Source organism: Aphelocoma coerulescens, chromosome 18 (genome assembly GCF_041296385.1).
Source record: "Aphelocoma coerulescens isolate FSJ_1873_10779 chromosome 18, UR_Acoe_1.0, whole genome shotgun sequence".
Lineage (NCBI taxonomy): Eukaryota > Metazoa > Chordata > Aves > Passeriformes > Corvidae > Aphelocoma > Aphelocoma coerulescens.
Genome location: NC_091031.1, coordinates 4,651,740 through 4,675,294, shown reverse-complemented (window position 1 = coordinate 4,675,294; position 23,555 = coordinate 4,651,740). Strand labels below are relative to the sequence as shown.

General features: G+C 45.2%; 1 protein-coding gene across 6 annotated transcripts in view; it reads left to right on the top strand.

Annotated features, from left to right (window-relative positions):
* The window catches only part of RAB11FIP4 (RAB11 family interacting protein 4), a 121,688-nt gene that overhangs the window by 52,565 nt on the left and 45,568 nt on the right, over positions 1–23,555 (top strand). Inside the window, exon 1 of one of the 6 annotated variants that reach the window (XM_069032442.1) lies at positions 5,256–5,274. The exons of the other annotated variants lie outside the window; for them this stretch is intronic. Within the exon in view, the coding sequence (XP_068888543.1) occupies positions 5,272–5,274 (3 nt within the window). The 5' untranslated portion in view covers positions 5,256–5,271. Of the gene's footprint in view, positions 1–5,255; positions 5,275–23,555 lie in introns of those variants that run through there. 6 annotated transcript variants of the gene reach the window in all.

The window sequence follows — 23,555 nt, the reverse complement described above, 5'->3', positions numbered from 1 at the left end:
TCGGGGCAACAAAATAAGTGCCAACTTCTCCAAACACAGCCATAAAAGAGATTGAGGATTATTTTCTTTTTTGAAACCAGCTTGAATTTTTGATTTGGTGGAACATCACACACTGACATTTTTAAAGGGGAAATTACTTTTTCCCTGACTCATTTTTGCTCAGTTGTGGTATAAAACACACGTAAAATAACTCAAAAGAAGTGAAACACTCTGGCCTGGTCAAAAATAGTTCTTTTTCTCAAAATGTGTTTTGGGTTTTCTTTAGAAAGAAATCTGAGCTTTTTACTTTCTCATCCTTTGTTGGGCTGGCCCAGCAAAATACTCAGATCTTAAAGCCTGCATGCTGGAGAAATGTTTTCCCACCCAATTCTTGCCGCAACACCCCAAATGCACTCCCAGTGTCTGAGGCCAGCAGGGCTGGGGGGTGACCTGGTAGAGAAGCTACAGCCCTCAGAATGGAGTCTCCCAGTGCAAAATGTTGATTCAGATAGTGCCCTGTGAGAATCCAGCATCTGGGCTGAATTTGTGTCAGTGCTTTTGTACAAATTCTGCCAGTTAGCTGGTTTAAATTTTAAGCACCTGCTCTTGCAGATGAACTACTGATCTCCTGTAATAGAAGCATGAATCAGTGAGGGGCCAAAGATTGATTACTCCCCACAGGGTCTTATCAAAATTTACTGTTTCTTAGGGCTATATTTGGCTGGGTGGTTTGAGACAGGGGGAAGTGTGACTGCCTGGTTCAGACGTCAATGCTGTGACTCGGCAACAGAGATGAAGTTCCAACTGGAGCATTCCTCCAGGCATCCATAGGAAAGTAATTTTGTACACTTATTGTTGTCTATGTCTCTTTTTTTTTAGTATTTCTGTTCTGTGGCCTAGGTAGAGTTTTGCATAGCATTCAAAGCTTTACCATTTTGAAGCCTGTCACCTCTCTCTTTGGCAAAACCACTGTTTAATAGACATTTTCTGTCTCAACCTTAGTTTTTCCTTCTGAGGCATTATCTTCAACCTTTTAATCTGCTCATTTTCTGACAGAGCTCAGTTTTGGGGGTGTTTTTTCTGAAATTGTCAGTTGCCATGGCAAAATATTCCTCCCATCCTTGGATAAACCAATTTAGGCTGTGGCACAGTCTCTAGGTAGAAGCTGTGAAATGACTGAAAGCTAAAAGTTGATCTCTTTTATTGAGAAAGTCACATCCCTATTGATTTAATCCTTCAGGTAAGTATGGCTTTGTGGTTTAGTGCCTTTTGCCTTTTGTTTGGTGTACTGAAAATCTGTCCACCTTAAGTTGTGGTGTGTCTTGAGTACAGCATTCTTAGCAAGAAAAGCAAAGAAATATTATGACAGCACTCGCCTTGCTCTGAGCTCCTGTGAAAGAAATGCAAGCGAGAGGGTGGTGGACAAGTCCTGACTCTGATACATGGCTTTTGGGAATACCAAAATATCTGTAACAAAAGTAGCTGTATGAGGGCAGGGCACACAGCATTCACTGGGTTTCTTGACACTTGTGTGACAAGGAAATCTTTGCCCTCCAGTTCATAAATTGACACTGACACCCTCTTTCTTAATTTTTTTTTTTTTTAATTTCTTATTCTACTTTGTATTTTTTCTCCTTGCTGCTTGGGGAAATTTCTGCTGCATTTATGGAAGATTGTGGGACAATTCATAATTGTCTTTCTTCTTCTTGGAATATTTACAGTGATAAGGCTGTGAAATTGAAAGATAGGATTTTTTTTTTTAAGTAAATAATATCGGTTTAAATTGGTTGTTTTCTTTTTGTTTGTTTGTGGGTTTGGTTGTTGGTTTTTTTCAGAAGAAGAAAGTTTTACATAAACATGTAGAAGCTGGTTGATAAAGCCAAGATTCCAGATTATTATGAAACTGTAAAGAAAAAGTCAACCACCGAGGGATGTTCTAGCTGATAAAACCAGCAAAATCCCTCATTGCACAAGCAAATAAAAAGGATCTGACTGCTTCTTTTCTGCCTTTTAACTTCTCTGATGAACCTGAGAGCAGTGTAGTTTTTTGAAGGTAGCTTCTTCCATTTTTCAAAACAATAGCTGCATGTACTGCTAGAAATTTTCCCACTAAAATAAAAACATTCATCCACAGATGAAATCCTACAGGAGTCATTTCTGTCACACAGCTGTTGCTGTGCTGAGACAGTATTTCAGGGTCCAAATAGATGATTTCAGTAGCCTCAAGAATTGTCACCAAAGTGACCCAGACAGTTCATGAAATTGCCCAATACTTTTCCCAGTTATGAAAGCTCCAGGACACCTTTCCCATGTCCTTCATCTCTCATGTCACTCCCAGCTCTTGCCGTGTCCAAAGTCCCCACAAAATTATGTGGTCTCTGTCCTGTTCACTCAGGTGTCCTCCCCAGGTTTTCCTGGCCGGGGAGGAATGTCACAGAAGTGCCACAGGGGGACCGTGGCACTGCCCTGCATCAGAGGCAACAGAAATGTTTAAAATTAAACCATCGTATTCAGCTGGGCTCATAGAGCTAAAATAAGATCTTGATTATCCTGTCTGTTTTTAGAAACTGGAGAAGAATCAAAATGTGGTTTGTTTGTTTGGTTGGTTGGTTGGTTTTTAACATGCTGCAGTGTAGAATGTATTTGTTTGGGTGGAGGCAGGCTTTGCCAGCACTGTCACACATCTGGGCTCAGAGAAGCAATTTGTAACTGAACAGGAAGAAAAAGTAGGCCAGTCTGCAAGAGAGTATCTAGGAATTACTCCTGAGGGATTTGTGCTACACTGCCTCCAGCAGCTGAAAAAACAGCATGAAATTGTGATTAAAAATTAAGACGAGATATGGACTATTTGACCTTCTTTCAGTCAGGGACACAGAGGCCCTGTCTAGGATGGGGATGCAGAGAAATGCAGCTTCTGTTGAGCGATTACATGCCAACAAGAGGCTGCTGAGGTTCATCCTAAGCTCAGTGGAACAGGGAGATCATTTCTTTCCTTGCAGAACCCAAACCAGTTTTGGCGCTGGTTAAAGAAGAGTAAAACTGTCCTTCTTCCAACAGCTGCAGATGAGAAATAGGAAAGAAACTGTCAATTGTTATGTTTTCTGAATTTACAGAAATCTAGGCAAGATTAATTAGGCCCCTGAGAGGCCTTGTTAATTAGGATTTAATTTGCCAAATTTGCTATTTGGCTCACCTTTTTACCCAGGCTGTTGCTGTAAGCACCCAGTTGACTCCAGCATCAGCTGGGGAACGGGCCATGAGACAGAGCAGCCTGTTTGGGTGGATGTGTACCCTGGATCCCAGGCTTGTTTTCCAACTTGGTTATGATAAGCTGCTAGGAAGTTTAAGTTGGAATAACAGTATAACCATGGCAGTGTTGATAGACAGCTGCGCAAGTGCTGATGAGTGTTTTGGGCCGACAGTGTGAACCTGGTGGCTCAGTCTGAACCACCAGGGCTAGGAAGGATTTGGAAAGGGAATGCACAAAGCAGAAAAGGCGTATCAAAAAGGGTGATTCCTTGGAGCTTGTGCCAGCCTATGTAAATAGGACTGTGATAACAAACTGTTTGACTTTGCAAGAGGCTTTGATTTGTCCTGAGTCATGGAGCCTGAGAGTCTGTGAGGAGACAGCCCTGGTGTGAATCCTGCTCGTTTGTTAGCTTTGGGCATCAGTCTCTGGTCACTCCACATATTGTTCGGGGAAAAGGCTTTCTCAGTGTGTGTTGGTGCAGCACCACGTAGAGCCAAGCAGGATAATGACTGGAGGAGAGAACGTTTGCAGGCTGTGCACCCTTTGGTAGGTACAGCAAATACATAAATATGGTGTAAATGCATCATAGAGTTTTGGCTACCAATTTGTATAGAATAGTGCAATACTTAGGTAAACTTTCTTGCCCATGGTAGAAATTTATTCATAGCACTCCAACAAAGCCTGACCTCATTTAAAATTGGAGGAACTTCTCAACTTACTCATACTGACTGTGCTACCACCTTCTTCAACCAGCAGAGAGGATGTTTGTCTTGTTTTGGTAAAAGAGAGACAGAACCTCGAGTATTTTTGTATATTCTCCACAGGAAGTTTCCTATATCTGTAACTGTTCCACATTTATTACTGGCGTATGTGTATTGAGAAGATGATTGGTGTTTGTTGCTTCAATGAGTTCTTAATTACTGTGTCCTTGAAGACTAATGCCATTGGGGAACTTTATTGTGGGTAACTGGGGCATGTGCCCTTTCATCAGGAGATGGACCATATGGTTACAATGCCCTAAGGCACAATCATGGAAAGGTCTAGTGCATGGAAGATGGGAATGTCCAGAATGGAGAGGGGTATTGAAGAACCATGATTGGTCAGATTCTTAGATGATAAAAATCAACTCAAGAACGTGAGAGAAACAAGCCTGTGTTCTGGCTGAGCTGGTTGGGGTTTTTTCCCACCTTGTAAACTTCTGAGACTGTTACAGTAGGAGCTACCCATATATATCCCTCCTTCCAACTCTTACAGCTTCACCTTCAATAGAGATCTCTTTGGGTTTTTAGAATTTCAGAATTTAAAATGGCTTGTCACTCCTCAGAATATTTCACAGACTAGTTATTATTGTGAAAAAGTGAGAAGACCTGAATAATGAATGAAGTCAGTATTTCACTGCATCTCTGAGATCTGATTTTCATGGAAATCAGTAATGCACAGTATTTTATGAGACTAATAGATAAATATTGCCTTTCACAGATATTTGTTTTCCTCTGAACTGTTCAGCACAAGGATCAACAACCATCCCATTATGAATCACACTTTGCAGGGTTGTCTGGCTGTGGGAGCTTATTACTGTATCCCGCAGCTGTAGGGAGGAGAGGAGAGAAGATCCAGCAGGCAGGAATTGAGCAGAAAGATTGATTTATTTAATTATTTTACAAACTCTTTTATAGACTTTTTTCTTCATAGTCTAATTGGACAAAGGATCAGCCACCCCTTGGGGGTGATTGGCTAAAATCCTAAACATCCATTGTCAAAATATTTTTCTACTATACCATAAACAAAGCTCTGCAAGGTCGCAGGTGTTCATTGTTTATAGAACTGTACTACTATCTTCCATGAGAGAGAAAAGTATCTCACGGCTTAGAAGGAAGCAGGAAAATTCCTTGCTAACAGCATTTTTGTATCCACAGGAGCTGCCACATGTTTGTCACCTGGGAAGCTGTCAGTCAAGTGACAGAGTAAATCACCAGCTTTCTCCTTCCATCGTGTTTTGAAACTGCACTTAAAATCTTTCTGCTTGTCTCAGTGCCAAGCCAATGGTGAGATATTAGGGGAATTGTAAAAGGGAGTTTTGTGTGGTAAATTCAGAGTTCAGCTGTTCTCTAGTACAACTCCTTGCCTGTAAAGAAACTCCAAGGAAGCCTTCTCAGATTACTGCACCCTGACAAAACACTGCCATCAAGAGACATCCTGTGTCATGTCGTGGTTCTTGAATCAAAGGGGAAAGAGTTTGTGCTCAGATCTCGCAGAAGGTGCCCTGCCAAGAGTGACTGATACCCTGCTGGTTTACAAAGAAAAGTTTTAGCAGTGAAATGTATTGAATAACATTGCCCGTGTGCTTCATGAGGCAAGGTCCTGGAGCTGGGGAAAGTCCTGGAGCACTTTCTCTGCAGTTATTGAAGGTCACTGATTTCCCCCCATAAACAAAATCGTCAGATGTTTCCTGACTTAGAGCCAGGGCATTACTTGCTGTGCTGCTGAGGGACATGCTTTTCCTCTAGCTTGTGTGTAGTCTTACTAGATCAAAAACCTTCACAGGAAGAGACAATGTCTCTTGACTGTATTTTTATAGTGCCAGTCATGTGGGGCTGTTCCTTTTCCTCTCTCCTGGAATGACAGGATCACTTCATTTTAGAAGGAAGACACTGGAAAGGGAGGAAACAAGCACTAGTAGGAGTACTTCAATATTTACTGAATGAAATGGTCATATTTCGGCTGACTTAGATACTTGTGTTATGCATAGACTCACCTTCCTATGCAATGTCTTCTTTCCTGTGAGGGAACTGATACACAAGAGAGGAAGGACTCTCCTGAATAAGTTCCCAGGAGTTCAGACTGTGTTGGGACATCCCCTCTTACCTCTGCTAGCGTGGCTCCCTGGGACTGGCATGTGCAGGTCTACTTGGGGAGGCATCACATCCCACTTCCCAGGAGGCTGGGGCTGCCTTCGCGCTCCTGACGCTTGCACGAGAGCCCGTGGATAACAAGAACCACATGGACCACACGCCTTCCTGCTTCCTGAGGCATTTCACCATCTGTAACCGCTTTTCAGATGACTCAGGGGGTCTCAAAGCTTCCCCCCTGCTGACAACTCACTGCCTCACAGGACCTCTTTTCTCATGGCATCCAAACACTTCCATACTGAACATGATTAATTAGAAGGGATGAGGTGAGTGTCAAGGGCAGAGATCAGCATTTAAGAGTAGTTCAGTGTTTTAATTTGAGCAGATTATGGAAATAGGATGTCAAATATAACTAGAGGTATTTTGCTTCCTGCTGAAATGGTAAAGAAAGGTCATATTTAGCACAGGGAGGGCCCCTTCCATGACCTGTTGTTTACAGAACATGGGGCACTGCAGGCTCTTGGCTGGACTCACCCCACAATCATGTGGTGTCTTGGTTGTCAGTGGATGGTTCCAGCCTGCACTGCTGGTCTTAGCACAGCTGCTGGGTGGGAATCTTCTTCATTGGCTTCATTTCCCTCTAGTATTGTATATTCAGAAGTATCTATGCAGCACCAGGCCATTGACAATACTGCTGATTACTTCACATCACTATTTAATTAGGATGAAAGACAGGGAATGAGCAAGTGGAGATTTTACACTTGGGAAAGAAATTGATTTATGGAACAATCAGACTGCTAGCTCCAGCAGGCTTTTCTCTAAAAAGCAAGGAAAGTAATCTTGTCACTTTGGGGTTGATTTAAATCAGGGAATTTGTACAAAATTATTCTTCTCAGCCCGTGATGGCAGAGACCTAACAGTGGGGCAGAAGTGGATCGTCTGTTATATTCTGTGCTGTACCTCAGGAGTGAGGAGCTCAAGCCTTCCACAGGCCTGGACTTAGCAATGCCTCAGTGGGACCCCATTGAAAGGCCTTTCCTGGGCCATACCTGCTCAGTCACAGAGCTCTGCTCTTGCTATAGCAAGGATTTTCTTTCCTTTGGCCAGTGTAGAATGGCCTGGGAATTAAAACTGGTCTAATCTAAAGGCAACTATGGGATGTACCTAGGTGCTGCCCTTCCCCATGCCTTGTATAAATGTGAAAGGTCTGGATGGTGCTAATATTGTCACAGCTTTGTCCACACTCATGAGCTTTATTGGACAGCTGTACATTTCTCCTGTAGCTCGGAGATTTCCCTGAGGCATTCTGAAATAGATGGTGTATGAATTGAAGGTATCTTGCCTCCTACAGCAGATCTGCACCTGCCATTCCCTGCTCCAGTCTCAGCCCAGCATTACCCAGTCTGGCATCATCTCTTGCCGGGCTACCAACAGCCCATGTGCAAGGTCTTGCTGTCTGACACCAAATGTCTCCCAGTTCCTGCTCACAGTGAAGCTGAACCAGAGGTTATGTTTTTCCTAATTATGTGTGTGTTTGTCAAGGAAACTTTACTCTGGTGATATTTATAGTCTTAGTCTAGAAACAAAAGGCTGTTTTCTGTCATTCTCTCAGGCTGCTGCAGCACTTACTGCCCCAGAGTTCCTGTGGGGAACTGTAGGTTTGGCTGAGCTATAGCTGAGTTGCCTTTCTTCCAATTTCTGTAGCTAGAAAGGAGCATATTCTGTGACCAGGGTGGAGAAATTGATACGCTTGGCTAATGAACATTTGTCAGCCAAGAAAAATGAATTCTAATTGCCCCATTAATGAAAGGTGTACTTGGAGGGACCCTAATGCTAAACACAGGACCAGGAGAGAAAACAGCTGAATTCATTTTTCTATTGCTACAAACCTCCTGTGATTTTTGGGAAGGGCAGCTGAACCGTGCCTTCCATATACCATGATGTCCTCCCTATCAGTAAAATAAGGATAAAACTGTAAGTTCTGACTGAATGGCAAGCTGGCTGGCAGGGCACATTCACCTGACCATATGTGCCAGCTCTTCTGAGCAGAGTAGCCCCCTCCTCTTATCTCTTGCCCAGCTCCAGAGAATTGTCATGGAATTAACACATCCTGCCCCAAGTCTGAGAATAGCAGCCACATCCCTCAGCTAACAACTCCAAAAGGGCTTGACAGTTAAATAATTACCTCTGCTGCCTGGCTTTTAAGAAATGAAGTGAAACTTAAATGGGAGTTCTGCAAAGTTTGATAGTCCTTCCACTCGGCTGTCATCATTCATGGTGGGTGTTCAAGCTTCCAGCCTAATGGGGATTTGTGAGAAGGCATCAACTCAGAAAAAGTGTCAACAGCACCACAGGTCAGACAAGGACATATTATTATGCACCTTTGAAAACACAGCCAGACTTCACATCTCAACCCAGCATGCAGCAATCATTAGTCACCCTGCATAATCCCCTTGACCTATTTTTTTTTCCTTTCACAGTGGTTACATTTGAAAATATTGTCTAGAGCTGGTTGGGCCCACACAAGGTTGTTAATTGGGAGCTGTCTGGTTAAGGGGTGGTACAGAGGCAGAGTTCAGCACAGTGTGCTCAGTGCCTTGGTTGCAATGCTGAGGGTTCCCAGGGAGGTGGTGGCTGGGAGGCCTTGTGTCATCAGTATGCACAGGGACTTTATTCCTGATGCTGCTGAAGGGGCTGGTTCTGAAGCACCTGGGTGCTTTGGTTTATCTGGAATTAAGGATTTTCCAGGAGCTGGCCCAGCAGGAGGGTTGGAATATGAGAAGCACTAATGACATTTATTTACAGGAGTGGGAAGAGCACAGTTGGAGCAATGGACCAGCCAGGAAAAGCCGGCCCACACACCTCCATCCCAGAGAGCTAGGTGGGCATGGTTTTAGTCATTAGGGGTTTTTTAAGGGGTTGCCATCCTTCTTGTTTCCCCCTAAGGCTGGTGCCGAAGCTGTGGCACAATTGTGCCGAAGCAGCACAATTCCCAATGCACTGGGGCTATCACTCACTATCATCTCACAGCAGCTGCTTTCCATTATCTGGAAGGACAAGTGTGGGGTGGCCCTACACAGGTGGGGAGATGTGGAAATGATCTGCAAGCTTGGTTTGGAGGCTTGTAACTTCTGAGAGGTTTATTCCACATACCATATATCAGTTAAATTCCTGGAGGCTGAGGCCAGAGTTATGTAGATGAAGAAATTAGCATAAAAACGATTTACAATACTTATTCCATTATTATACTATCAAAGTGCTTCACAGGCTCTAATGAATTCTTGTTGCAGCTTCTCTGGGAGCTAGAAAATTGTTATTCATCCAAGTTTGAAGGAGATAAATTGAGTTGTTCAGGGGCAAGGCCCAGATCGGTGGCAGAGTCAGATTGGCTTTCAGATAAGCCAGGTGCCTGCATACCACTGAGGTGACAGAAGATGTCCATCAAGTGGGAACAGGTACCTGGGTCTCAGCTGGTGCCCTGTCTGCTGGGCCAGCTTTTCTATCTGAGCATCTATAACAGCACTACTTCTGTGCATGTAGGTGAAATTTGATACTGAATTTCAAAGGCTAATAATTTTCCAGAGTGCTTTTCCTTGTTCCTCTGTCTGCAGAGCCTGCCCAAATGAAAGGCAGAGCAAAGCAGGGCTCCCTTGCCTCAGCCAGGGAAAAGATCAAAGCTCTGATGGTGCTGAAGACACATGCCTGTCTTGCTTACCTGCACTAGTTTATGAAGCTGCTGGTCTAGGGAGGTTGGTAGGTGTTAAATCTACAAAACTGCACCGGGGTGGCATTTTAAGTTTGTTGCACCCCTGTACAAAAGGCATGTTCTAACTGATAAGGCCAGGCTGTGTTTTGCTAGAAGCCAGTTTTGGATATCTTGCTTCTCCCTATCACATCAGCCTTCCTGCCTTTCCCTGGTGTCTCAGGGGCCACAGGTGCACATGCTGTTTATCCTCCCATCCCTACAGGCATAAAATTTACAAGGCTGAAAAAAGTTTGCAACGCTAAAATTTGGAGCTGATGGTTATGAAGTGTGGTGCCTACACTGCCAAACAGAGGTGGTCAGAAACTGCTTCTCTCCTGCTGTAAGGCTACACACGTGATGTCAGGAGTGGTGCATTGAGTGCAATTAGGGGATGGTGTATCGTGTCTTTGTGAAGTTGTTTCCTTGTGTGTTTTTGACCTACTGTGACAGAACTGAGCTGTGTCAGCCTGTCCTGCATATTCCTACCTTCATTAAATCCCTGGGTACTGAGTGCTACTGTCTGTGCTCTTTTGCTGTTCATTTAGGGATTTAGGGCAGAAGTGCTTTATGTTGCCATCATCATCTTGTAACGAGCAAAGAACAAATGCAGTGTATTCCCTAGATCCAGGATAATCGTATCTTGACAGCATACTAACCAATCATCTCACAATCAGGTAATTCTTTCCCATGTAGCTGTGTAATTACTGTTTAGTAGCCCAGACTTCAGTGTGCAAGTAACCAATATTTTCAAGCAGGGGTTTCAAGGAGGAGCACAGTAGGCCATGACTCCTGGTGTAACTCCTCCATCTTCTTTGAATTACTTCTGGGAAAAATTTGGTCTCTCAAATCTTTTAGTCTACTGAACCACAGAGCAGCCCTAATTATTGCCATATTGGCCACAAGGAAAGAGTGTGCCCTGCTCCACCACTCAGTGCAATTGCCTGAGCCACTGTCCTGCAGCTGATATTGTGCTCAGAGTACATCCATATGCTGGCTCCCCAGGAGCTCCTCCGAACCTAGCAGATTATAAACTAATGAGCTTGAGCCATACTTTGGGGATCAATATAGAAGAAGCTCTTAAAAGATGGGGTTGTATATTAGAGTGGGCTGAATGTCTCCATGGTAGAGATTTACTTGTAAGCCAGGGAAGACAGCAAAGATAAAAATTACAATTGCTTAACATTAGTACCTTGAAATTGCTTTTTGCCTCTGCCTCCAGCTCCTTTCTTTCTGGTTTAGTTGGTTTTCCCAATGTTTGTGATGTGTCCTGACTGTGTGTGTGCATGCATGAATCCAAATTCTATCCAGCCAAAAATTTAGACTCATTCAAAAATTTTAACCACACTTGGAAGAGCAGCAGAAACTGTACGATATTATCCTTTTATGAAACACAAAAGGATTTTTTATGGATATAGTTAAAGCAAGACAGACCTTAATCCGTGGGACTTTACCAGTGTAAAAATTATTTTATACTTCAACACTATTCCCATATGTGAAAGAAATCAGTGAAAGCTGATACAAGGCAGTTTCCCACTTGCAGAGCTGCCTCTTGGGCTTGAAACATTATTTAGGTGCATGTGATTTGGGCTATATCCCATCATATATGTGTCAAAGCTATAAAACAAATCCCCAAGAGATCAGTGTCCACCCTGAACAGCGTACGTACACCTACCTCAATACTGGCTGTGGACACACTGATAATTTAATGCCTCCCATTTTTTCAGAGCTGTGTGACCCTAACAAAGAGGTGACTTCATGTCTTGGTTTCAGGTTTACCCCAGACATATTGCAGCAATTTTCTCATGTTTTTTAGTGCTCAGTTGTACCCAACTGGCTCTGTATTTGCTGCATGATTACGCCTTCAGTGTCCAGATCATCAGACCTTTGCCCAAACCAGCCTGAGAATGGCCTTGCAAACATTCTGAGGGGCTGGTGTGTGTTTGATTTCCCTTGGTTTGTTTGCTTTCCATTATCTGACTTCATGGTGATAAAACCTGCTGCTGTCAACCTTAGGAGTGCTCTGGCTTTGCTGTGTGGAAGATGGAAGACGCAAAAGGAGGAATGATGTGCAGGCTCTGCTCCCAAAAGCTGCTTCGTGGAGCTTCTCCCCAGAGGAGGCAAGAGGAGGGAAATGTCGACCACATAAATAGCAGGGACTCTCCAAGAACGTGTGCTGAAATAAAAGCAGCTAAAAATAGTCTCTAAGACTAAATGTGAATCATCTGGAGAGCAACTCGCAAAATTTTCTGCAGGAAAATCCTGAAAGGAGGAAGCCATGCTTTAAGAAGCAATCATGCAAGCTAGAAGCAAATATATTTTCCTATGAAAAACTGCCACTTCCAACATGTGCTCTTGGGGAGAGCTCACACCCTTTCCTGGCTCTGCCTTCTCCAGTTATGCTGGGGCACAATCTCATTCTTACTGGTGCAGGTTTTGGTTAAGTCTCCCAAGGGATGGGATTTTTTTTCCAGATTTTGATTCTGTTTCAAGAACTGGAATTCCAGCAAGTGGAATCAGGCTTCGTTAAAACAGCCAGTCCACAGAATTTCTCTCTCCTCCAGGCAGTTTGCAGGTGCCAGAAACATGGGAAGGTGGTAAAACTTTTTGAAAAATAGTGGTTTTGGTTTCACCCCTTCTTCCAGTGCAAATCCTCACTGACTTCCCTCAGCCATTCATTCATCCCTCTTTGCCAGCTGTAATCTGCTGCTGGGGCTTACCAGAGCTATTTCCAATGCGACACGTTTAATCTGAAATTGAAAAGTCTTTGTGTGCTGAGGCCTCGGTGTCATGTGGTGAATATCTTAGATGCAGAGAGGGATCAAGGTGGCTCCTTAGTTACCAATAGTTAACACAACCTATTGTGGTTGATTTAATTGCCATTTATCCGTGTCTTTGTGTGCCCTGCTCGGAAGGAGTGCAAACTGGAAATAAGACAGCGGATAAATCTCCGCGGTTTTGCTGTGGCACCAGGCGAAACCTCAGCTATAGTGCAGCCCTAGTGTGCTCTGACAGGCATTGAGGAGCAGCTGAAGCCTTTCTGCTGGACAATGCTGGGCCACAAAAGCAGCATTAGGGCCAGGAGCCCCGGCCAGGCGGGAGTAGCTGATCGCAGATGGATCCCCAGGCTCTCCAGAGCTGACCCAGGTGAGGACAGGACAGTGGTGCCATGGCCACGCTGCTGTGCCAGGAGCAGGCACTGGGCTGGCGCAGGGCAGTGGAGGAGCCCTGGGCACACAGATGCTGCATTTGCACTTCTGCTTTTCCAGCTGGGGGTGTTTCTCCTCTGCATGTCTCTCAACTTCTGTTTCTGTTTTGGCATTTCTGGCTGAGATGCTGGATGTGCCAAATTCAATGGTAAAGCTGTTTTCTCTCAAAGTTGAAATGTCCATAAAATACTGATTTTGACAACATTTTGGCTCAGGAAAAAGGAAATTATTTGTGAATTTCAGATTTTCTCATTTTGATGTCTTCCAAGAGTAGAAGTTTCAGGTTTTCATTTTGACTTGGTTTTTATTTGTTTAATCTTTAAGAACACTTTAAGAAACTGCTTGGCACCACTCTTTACAAAATTCTTCTAGTGAGAACTTCCACATTTTCCTTTAATTCTTTTCAAGAGTATCAAAATTTCTCTTTCAGAATCCATATTTTCAGCCTAAGGCTTGTGAAAGACAGGGCAGCTACCCAGCAAAGCAATCTAGGAATATAATGGGAACGATATTTCATGAGAAATTGTTCTTTTCCATTCAGGGGAAGAATGACTAATGTGTAGTGCTTTTCTACTAGCTGTTAACAATGCATTTCGTTTTTCCTGACGTGGTTAGAAGTATGCGACAAGAGCCCCGAGGCATCTTCTAACAAAGAAACGTATCACTTGGCGTTTTTACAGCGAACTGAGGCTTTTTTGGGTTACACACGTCAAAGTGAAGTGGTGGGTGTAGCTTCCATTACCCACCAGAAAGGAAACAGAAGGAAACAGTCTGATAAAACCGTAGTTTTATTAAGAAAATATTCCTATGTAAGGTCAAGACATTGCTGCCTGCTGAATTTATTCCAGACTTCAGGCCTGCTTTTTAAAAAGCTTTAAATGTGAACAGATAGGGAGTTAATTTACCTTTTCAGAGTTAGACCTTCTTAGACCCTCTGAAAAATTCATGGCAACTGTGAATGGGAGAGATACATTTTTAAACATGCTCGGTTTATTTAATTGTAATGTTTGCCAGTCTTTGCTGTGGAGTGTGGAGCCCTTCCCTCTCTGTTCACATCCTGGGACATCCTAACTGTTGGAAAACTGTCTTTACCCTGTGCCCTGTAGCCCTTGTCTCTGTATTCCTAAATTTTATGGACATCAGGCCCAGCTGTGCAGTGACTTGACCTAGAAACGGAGCCTTGCCTGCTTGAGAGTGATGTGCCTTCAGCATCTGTGTGTAAAGAGCATGAGCTGTCTCAGGTGCCTCACTCCCTGGGGTGTCCAGAACTAGTTCTATTAACAGATGATCATCTTTTTTGGCAGAACTATTCATGCTTAATCTCTTTTGGGCTGAGTGATGAAGCTGGTTGGAGGCAGAACACTCCAGGGCTCAAAGCAAATGCAGTGCCAGGAGCAAGCAGAAGAGCAGTTTATTCTTCTTCCAAAATGTGTCTGGGAGTACAGTGAAGTGTAAAAACTCAGATGCAAAACCAGAGTTATCTTCTTGTGGTATTTCCTTGACCTCATTGTCTCCTTTTGATTCTCACTCTCCTTTACAACCCTATTATTTGAAGTCAGGAACTGAGGCCCTACTGGGAGGGTACATTTAACTGGTTTACTCCAGCCACACTACACGTGGTCTTGTACAAGGAGTTAATTTTAAGTTACTTACACACCCATAATGGTAGGAGGAAAGAAGACTATTAAAGTCGATCCTCTCTGAAAACTTAAATATTAAATAATGTTTGATCTTTCCCACTTTGAACAACCCCTCTCAGCAAAATTCAGCATTCATGAATTTCCATTGTTGAAGAAATCTGAATTTTAGAAGTTGGTCTAGTTTATGATTAAATGATAGAAAAGGACAGGAAGTGTTTTTTCTATGCCATTAAAATTTGAAAGATACAGAAAAATGTTGCCTACCCTAACTCAAGAAGTCATTTTCAGAACTGTTTGTGAGCAATAGGGGGAAAAAAAGAAAAAAAACATGTCAGATCAGTCATACCAATCATTTTAAAATGCTTTGATCTGACTTCCATAATGTAAACATTCTTATTGTAGTCAACTTACCTGTAAAAACACGGATTAATGTTGAACAAGGAGGCTGGAGTGCATTTAGCATCAGCTGTAACATTGGAGCAATGGAAAATGGGATTCTTAAATGTCTGTTCATCTCTCCTGGTTTTGCACAGGCTTCCATGAGCTCTGTGAACCTTTTCCATCTTAACACCACTAAGATATGGAATAGCCATTAACACAATTAACATGCTATGAAGGGACAACAAATTCAAAAGGGTGATAGCCCAAAATGACACCTGTAATACTGATTTGAGAAGTAGCAGAGAGGTCCTGTTTTTTCAGATAGACAGTTTGGGTTCCACTGCACTTGAGATTTCTGTTTTCTTCTTATTGGGCTATTTCTTGCTCTCTGAAATTTTTCACTTCTTGTATTTTGGACTGTGAGATCTTTGAGATAAACCTTGGCACCATGAGAGCCGACTGTCCAGGACCTGTTGCCATAATGCAAAAGTTTAATTGTGTGTCGCTGCAGCAGTTGATTTTATGAATTCCCTGAGTTTCCATCAAGAATCATTTAACTGCAGATCATGAAATTTTGGCATAGCAGATTCTTACAGTTGTTCAGAAATAACTGATTCCACTGCAGATTTCAGCATCAAACCTGGGGGCAGACTTCAATCCTGCCATTGTTTCTGTGATCTCGGAGCAGCTCAAAGCAGGGGGGTGAGGCAGAAAGTTTTATTTCAAAAAAACTAACAGAGTTTTAAACATCGGTTACAATTCCAGATAGAAAATGCTTCCTTTCTAAGCAATACTTCAAACTGATGAGAGCACTTAATGGAAGTTTACCTGAACCAAAGAAAACGATGCTGTTCGCAGCCCTGTGTGGTGCCCGTGGCCGTGCTGAAAGGAGCATTTGATTAGGAATGCCTTGGCCAGGGCGAGATCTGGAAGCTTTGGAGTCTGCCCCGGGTGTCTTGGCAACGATACACATTTGAGAGCCCACATCAGCGCAGACACAGAGCGTCCCAGGTCTGGCTTCACACCCCACTTGTGCAAGGCAAGAGAGAAAACTTTGCTGCTGCCCAGACGGGCTTTAGAGACACTGCAGTTCCCGTAGAGACTTTCACAGCCGCTCTCAGTAAGTACAAATTTAAATTAAGGAGTGTTTTCTTCCTTCTGAAGTCATCTTTGTTAATCGTGCTGTAGTTCAGGGATGTAAATCAGGCTAAAACGCACAGTTAAAATTTACAGAAGCCTGTTTTCACGGAAGCCTGTTTTCAATTAGTGTGAAACTGCTTTAACTAGCCATTAACTGAGTGGTATGGGACTGAAGGAGTCGAGTCTTAGAAAACCCTAGAGACTGGGAAAGCAGAGCTTGACTCTTCTCCCTTTGTCAGCTTGTTCTTTTCAGAAGCGAGCCCGTGCCATTGTGTGTGCAGAGACACCTACAGCAGAGCAGAGACAGCCCCGTGGGCTCTGCACATCTCCCCCTGCACGGCTGATGCAACAGGAGCCCTGCAGTGCACAGGGGCCATTCCCACTCCTTGGGTACTGAAGGCAGAGACTGTGATGAAGCAGGCTTGAGGAGAAAAACTGAGCTGAGCTGTTCCCTGTTTTCTAAGGTGTCTGTTTTCTTAAGCAAAACTGGAATGTACTGTGAGGTTTTGTTCCCACCGAGCTTTACTACTTTCTGAAGTGTTTGTGTTTGCTTTTAGTGGAGTAAAAAGTGATTGTGGAATACCTGGAGATTTGTCCCAAATCAGGGGAGAGAATATGATTGTGGTTGTATGGCTGGTTTAGGATAGTGTCTGAATCCATCTCTAGCCTCTGTCACAGCCTCAGTGTGGCCTCAGGGAAAGAGCTGATCTCCCTGTGCACTTAAAGCAAGCCCACACAGAGCCTTTCTCCCTGGCATGTGATGTGCCTGCGTGGGCTGCACTGGAGTGGGTGGGCATGACTGGCTGCTTCGGTGCTCATGGCAACCTCTCCCCGCATCTTTGATGCAAACAGCAGTTGCTGCAGGGCTGTCTGCACTCCTGGTTGAAGCGTTTTGCAGCAGATGTGTGCTCAGATGGTGGCACATCCTGTGAAGAAGCATGTTCCTATGAGGTACATGTTAGGGTAGAGCTGTGGGACTCACAGGCACAGCGGAGGGCTGGGCTGGCCCAGCTCCCTGCGGTGGTACCTGTGTTCCTCTAGGGAAAGGCCAGGGCAGTGGCACAGCTCCTCATGTGCAGTTCTCTCACAGCTCAGCTGCCTAAATCTGTATCCCCGAGGAACACAGCTCCCATCAGTGTGCTGGGTGGTCACTCAGGCTGTTGCCAGGGAGCTGCATGTGTCTGCTTGTCCTTCAGCCAGGGACAGGGACCCTCTGTGCCACCCAGCCCCAAACGGCAGCATTTCGCAGCAGCTCCTGGTGCAGGGATGAAGGAGATTAGTCACTGAGTACAATGAGTGAAGGATTCCGATCTGATCCTTTGGGAATAGTGAACACTGCAGTGGAAGAAAGGGAAGTCATGACTCAATTTATCAATGCTTTTTGATTGGGCACTTGTACAAATGCTTTCTGTGGGGGGACCATGAGTTTAAAGGAACTTTGTTCAAAGACTTCACACATCTGATGCTCAGGCCAAATCCCTGTAGTTTTGGTTCCCTGTTGGAATGAACGTGTAGTTCAAGTGAGGGCTGTCATACTTGGCTGGCAGCCAGATGAGGCTGCTGCACCTCCTCATCTCTCCTTGGCCCAGAACCGTTCACAGCAGTGTCTGTGGGAAGCCAGCTGTGGCACAGCCAGGGACCTCTTGGGCTGAGGGGTGACAAGGATTTGGCTGGCCCCACTCTTCTCCACTTCCAGTATCATTGGGAGATACCAGAACCTTGCCATTTAAATCAGCAGAGCTCACTGAAGTCAGCACTGGGACTGTGCACCCTAATTAAGAGTCTTGCCTGTCGTTTCAGAAAGAATCTGACAGCCTTGGTGAGTGAGAGGTGTGTCCCTGTGCTCCCTTGGGCAGAGGGTGGTTCAGGTGGTATGGGGTGAACTCCTTGGGTGTAGTCTGCTGTTGATTAGATGGTTTGGGTTTTCCTCCTGCCTTGAAAAAGGCCATGCACTCCACGGCAGTATCCATATGGATATTGGTGATTACTCCCCTGCAGCCTCATGTGGTGGCCTCAAGGGTTTAGTATAGCTTCAGCATTGCTGAGCCCGTTTCTGAAGAGAACTGCTTTGTGTCACCCACGTAACCTGTGCACATGAACTGTGCTCTTCCTGGCTCAGAGGTGCCAGTTGCCTCTGAACCATGCCTCTGCCATGGCTGATGGGGAATCATCCTGGGAAAGATGCAGAATCAATCACATCCTTATCATGTCGTGGCCCAGTTCACTGTAATACTTGTTTCCTAAAAGGCTGCTTAGGGATTCCTAACCCATTTTTTTCCCCTTGAAGAAAAACATCATATTTTAGTAGCAGAAACCAGCATGGATTAGTTAATTCCAAATCCCAACATATTGTGGTGTTTCCTGTCTGTTTCCCTCATTCATCTCAGTGTATAAAATGTGCTCCATGAGGAGACTTTCCATGAGCATGGAGCAAGTCTCCTTTCATCTGTGCCTCCCTCCTCCCTTGCCGAGTGTTTGTGTGTGTTAAATAAAGCGTCAGGGTTGGTCAGCTCCAGCTTGGATTCATCTCCTGAATATTTAGGCCTCTCTGTCTCTCTCGCCTTAATCTTCCCCCTGCTTTCTTCCTGTTCCTTCCTCTATTGTCCAGTAACAGTGCCACCTAATTAGGTCATGGATTGTTTCATACTCAGAACCTTTCAAGAGGTTTTCCAGTAGCTGTGGGTTTTGGTACTCAAGGCGCTTGTTCTACTTGCCCAGCTTTCCTGCTTTGTGCCTCTATTAACTTCTCCCAACACTGAAATATTTCTCATTCACATGGCTGCGGCAGTAAAAGCCACGTTAGTTCCATAACAAGCTGCTACTGACTCCTCAGGGAGGTCCCAAAGAAACATTTTACTCTGAGATAAAGCCGCCTGCAGCTTCAGTGGCTGCTCCTCCCTGGAGCCCAAATAACGCCTCCTGTTTGCTCAAGATGTTGGGGTCCGTGTCTGGGTAACAACACACACTTTGCTGCTTTCAGGGCAAGCAGGAGTCAGCAGCATGTCGAGACATACCTGGGAGTATGGCCTTTAGCTCATATGAAACAGACCTAATCCACGGTGTGGTTGGCCCCAAATTTTATTGTATCCAGGTTCAAAGGACTCATTTACCATGACATGTTATTTTTCTTTCCAAACGAAGTTCAGTTAAGCCTTAAGGAGTAATTCCAAAGGATGTGCAGGTCAGTATAATCAAGAGTAGCAGAATTGGATTTTTTTATATCTGTAACCAAAATCTAAGAAACACTCGATACATCCAATTAAATCTGCAGCCAGAAGTCTGTGACAGGATGAGCTGGGGATAGATGCAGACCTTACAGTGGCTATTTGTAGCAGATTGCTACCTCCTTCCTCAAAATAAAATACCCGTTTTCTCCTGTTCTCTAATCCTAGCTTTTAAAGCAATTTAGTACATGGTATCCCCAAATATTCTTAACAGCTGTATAAATACACAGAAAAAAGCCCAAAACCAAACAGATGAAAGAAGAGCTGATAATTCAGAAGGATTGAAAAGATTTCTACTTTTCTTCAGAGTTAATTGAGAGCAAAGGCTGTTGCCCCTTTACTGCACAAATTTCAATTAGGCTGACAGCAGAGCTGGTCACAGAAGGCTGAATCTGGCCTGTAACAATTTGTCAAGGAAAATCTTTCCTGTTTCAATCATTGAACCTTATTAAATCAATTTCATACAATGTTTTAGTCATTGCCTTTCATTCATGCCCAACTAAAGCTTTTTTATAGCAAGCAGTGACAACGGAGTTTGCATGCTGGAAATAACAAGACTGGCTTTGCCTGGTCACATGCTGCTTAAGAGACTGTCCAGAAATTTTCATGCTGCTATCTGCTGTATAAAAAAAGGGGCAGGAGGTGCTTCCAGGTCCTTCTCCAAGCAAGGTACCAGTGCATTCTCACATAAAGCCATGAGGTGAGATGGTGGTATCCAAGTTTTTAGCCTGAGTAAATATTTCACTCAGGATGTTTTGTAACACTTTTCAAAGTGAAGATCACATATGGCTGTGGAGGGACCACTTTGGCTGGCTTTTTTCCTGTGACATTTTTGACATTGCTTGCTGAATGTAGCTTAGCAAAAGAGTGGAGAGGTGCTGAAAGATGGGAGTTGGATGAGGGAGACAAGAAAACTACATATAAAGGAAATAAGAATTGGAGGGCAGCTTTCAGGGCGGTTAGGATGTCCCAGACAGGAGCACCACTCCTGTCTCCAGAAATCTCATAAGGTAGGTTATTCAGTAAACTTCCTGGAGCAGTACATAAACATCTCTTTTGCAGTGCACTTCTGCTCAAATTTGTATCCACGGTTTGTTGTGTCACCTTTGATTTCTTTTGAGATTCACTTCTCATTCCTTAATCACATCAAGCACTTAAACCCAGTGGGAATTTGGAGTAAATCAAGAGTTTTGAGCTCAGCCTCTTCTGCTCTCTGAAGCTGAAATGAGCCAACCTCAAGAGCTCCTTGAGATATCCTTTTTGAGCAGGATGTCCTGTCAGGTTTACACGGAAATTACAACTGCCTTGAAATTTTTTTTTCTTCATCTCCCTGTCCCAGCACGTGAGAAATCAGGGATGCAGGCTGACCTCCTGGAGGACAAGGCATGCTGCCAGGGAAGTAGATCTCAGGTCTTTACAGAAGGAAGTGTCACATTACCAGCTGATTAAACCCGTCTGGCAGACTCTAAAGCACAAAGCATTGAGCCAGAAGCAGTAATCCAATAACTGTCCTGAGAGGAGCCTGTGCTGCCTTTGGGGTGTTCCCAGGTGAGTCCCTGCAGTGTCTGCAGCCTCAAAGGACAATCCCCTGGGTCTTGTGCACTCCGAGTTTCGGGTGGAGAAAGGCAGTTGCACTTTGCAGAAGGCACTGAGGGGAGGATTGGTCACACAGCTCAGGGTGTGCTCAGATGATTTGAAAGGCTGGTGGCTCCTCCTGGAGTATCTTTAGCTCCAGCCACACAGGCAGCTTAAGAAGCCCAGCAAGCTGCAGCTGGGTAGTGAATTGGTGTTCACATCTTGACACAGGACTGAGGAGCCAGGCCCCCGTGGAGGCTGTGGCTCTTCTCACCCTCTCTTCTGGGTGCCTGTGCCCACAGTTTGTGGTGCTGCGGTATGGGCTCCTGGAGGGGTTGTGTCACATCCATGAGAATGCCTTGAAATATCTTGAGGTTTTGGAGTGGCATTAAATGTCTGTGTTCAGGCAGCTGAAGCCAATCTTCAGTTATGCTGGACACCAGATAGGGCTGACTGATGATGCTGATCCGTCCCTGGGCTGTCACTGCTGCCTCTGCCTGCCTGGGGCTGAGCCACCAAGAAGGAAACAGGGAGCAGACACTCCACATCAGGAATAACTGACAGCAGGGGCCCTACATGGACACTGCAATTATTTCCTTCATTTTCCTTTTTCCTAATTGTGTGTGATTGCCATGGGGGGACCACCTACTGTTATACTGTGATTTGAGAAAGCCTTTGAACTTGTTTCTCTTGAGCTTTGGTCATGCAGATGTAAAACAGAAGCAATTAAAACATGGGAGAAGTGAAAAGATCTGGAAGATGGATGTTGGGGTCTCCTCCCCCGCGCCATGTAGCCCTGAGGGAGGCACGGGGTTTCCCTGCCCCTGCTCAGCCTCGTTCCCCATTGGTTGGTTTGTGTTCCCCTGCGCGGGCAAAGCAGCTCGGGTGCTGACTGTAAGAGTCCCTCAGCAGAGCCCGGCCATGCGGCTGGGGAAATAAACATCTCTGAAACATCTAGCAAGAATCCATCCGTATATATTTGTTTCTTTTCCACGGGACTCCTGGTTTGATATATGCGTGTTGCAGTATCCCCACTGCAACATAATGGTGGAGATTTGAGGGCAGAACGATCCCCGATCCCTAAGCGACTTTGTGTGAGTAAACCCTGGAAACTTTGGATTCTTCTCCTTGGTTTTGTTTCGCTATTCCATATCTGGACTATGGAAGAATCGTGGGAAATGGGGCTCTCTGAGCCACAGAAAAAAATGTATCTAGAAGTAAAAGGGATCCTTGAACAACAAAACAAAAAAGTATTGGAACCGGGAGATCTTGAACACTTTTTTATCTGGCTTTTCAAAGAGTTCCCCTGTATTTCTCGAGACTTACTTTTTGATATCGGACCTCCTGGATATTCTCAGGAGTGTTTCTGGGACGAGATCTATGATAAGCTAAGGGATGGACGAGCGATAGAAGCTGTCCGGGGATCCTTGGTAATCAGCGAAGCCCTTGAGGGGCATCTGTATGGTCCCATTACCCCTAAAGCAGAAGATCATACCTCTCCCGTGGCCGAGACCGCGTGGCAGCCATCCCGGGAGTGTATGACTGCAGCCGTGCCAGCGGAGGTGCCTGTGCTGGATGCGCCCGGCCCCCTCGGGAGCGCGCGCCTTACTGCGGACCCCATCCCTGTCTCGGGGTCCCCGGCCACCCGGCCGCGAGTGAGGGAGCGACGCCGCAGGCGCCATGGGTGCCGTGGGCCACGAGCAGCCAGGAAGCGGAGGTCAGCGTGGAAGCCCGCTCTGAGCATACGGCTCGGAGAGCCCTGTGGAGGGGGAAGCGGCGGTTTCCACAGCGACATGAGAAGCCGCGCAGCGCAGCGCCGAGCCGGAGCGGGGCCGCTCTCGAAGCAGCGTGGAGTTTGCGGAGCGGAGCCGCTCACGGGGTGTGGGGGCAGCGGCGATGGCAGCGCGGGGCCGCGCAGAGCCCAGACAGGCGCTGGAGCGGGGCCGTGCAGAGCCCAGACACGTGCCGGAGCGGGGCCGTGCAGAGAGCGCAGAGCGGCCGCGGCGCGGGGGCCTGACCGAGACATCGGAGTCGGCGAGGCGGCGGCCACGCGGGACCGGCACCCACGACAAACATGCAAGCATGTGATGGGAGACGTTCTAGCGACGAAAATCACAGGAACTGTGAAATGGTACAATGTCAAAAACAACTATGGATTTATAACACGAGATGATACAGGGGAAGATTTATTCATCCATAGAACTGCCATTAAAAGGAATAACCCTAAAAATTACCTGCAAAGTGTAGGAGATGGGGAAGTTGTTCAATTTGATATAGTGCAAGGAAAGAAGGGTTTACAAGCAGCGAATGTTACTGGGCCTGGGGGTATTCCCGTCAAAGGCAGCCGTTATGCACAAAATTATAAACACTATCCATTCCAGCAATTTCCCTACCCACAGCCTAATTTCCCCTTTTACCCTATACCCAATATGAACCCTTTCCTAAGTTTACCCTATCCCCAGTTTATTCCTAATCCGTTTTTCACTCCATGGCTTCCTTATACAGTTCCATTTCCCTACAATTCCTCTCCGATGCCGATGGGGGGATGAAAAGGGGGAGGGAAGGA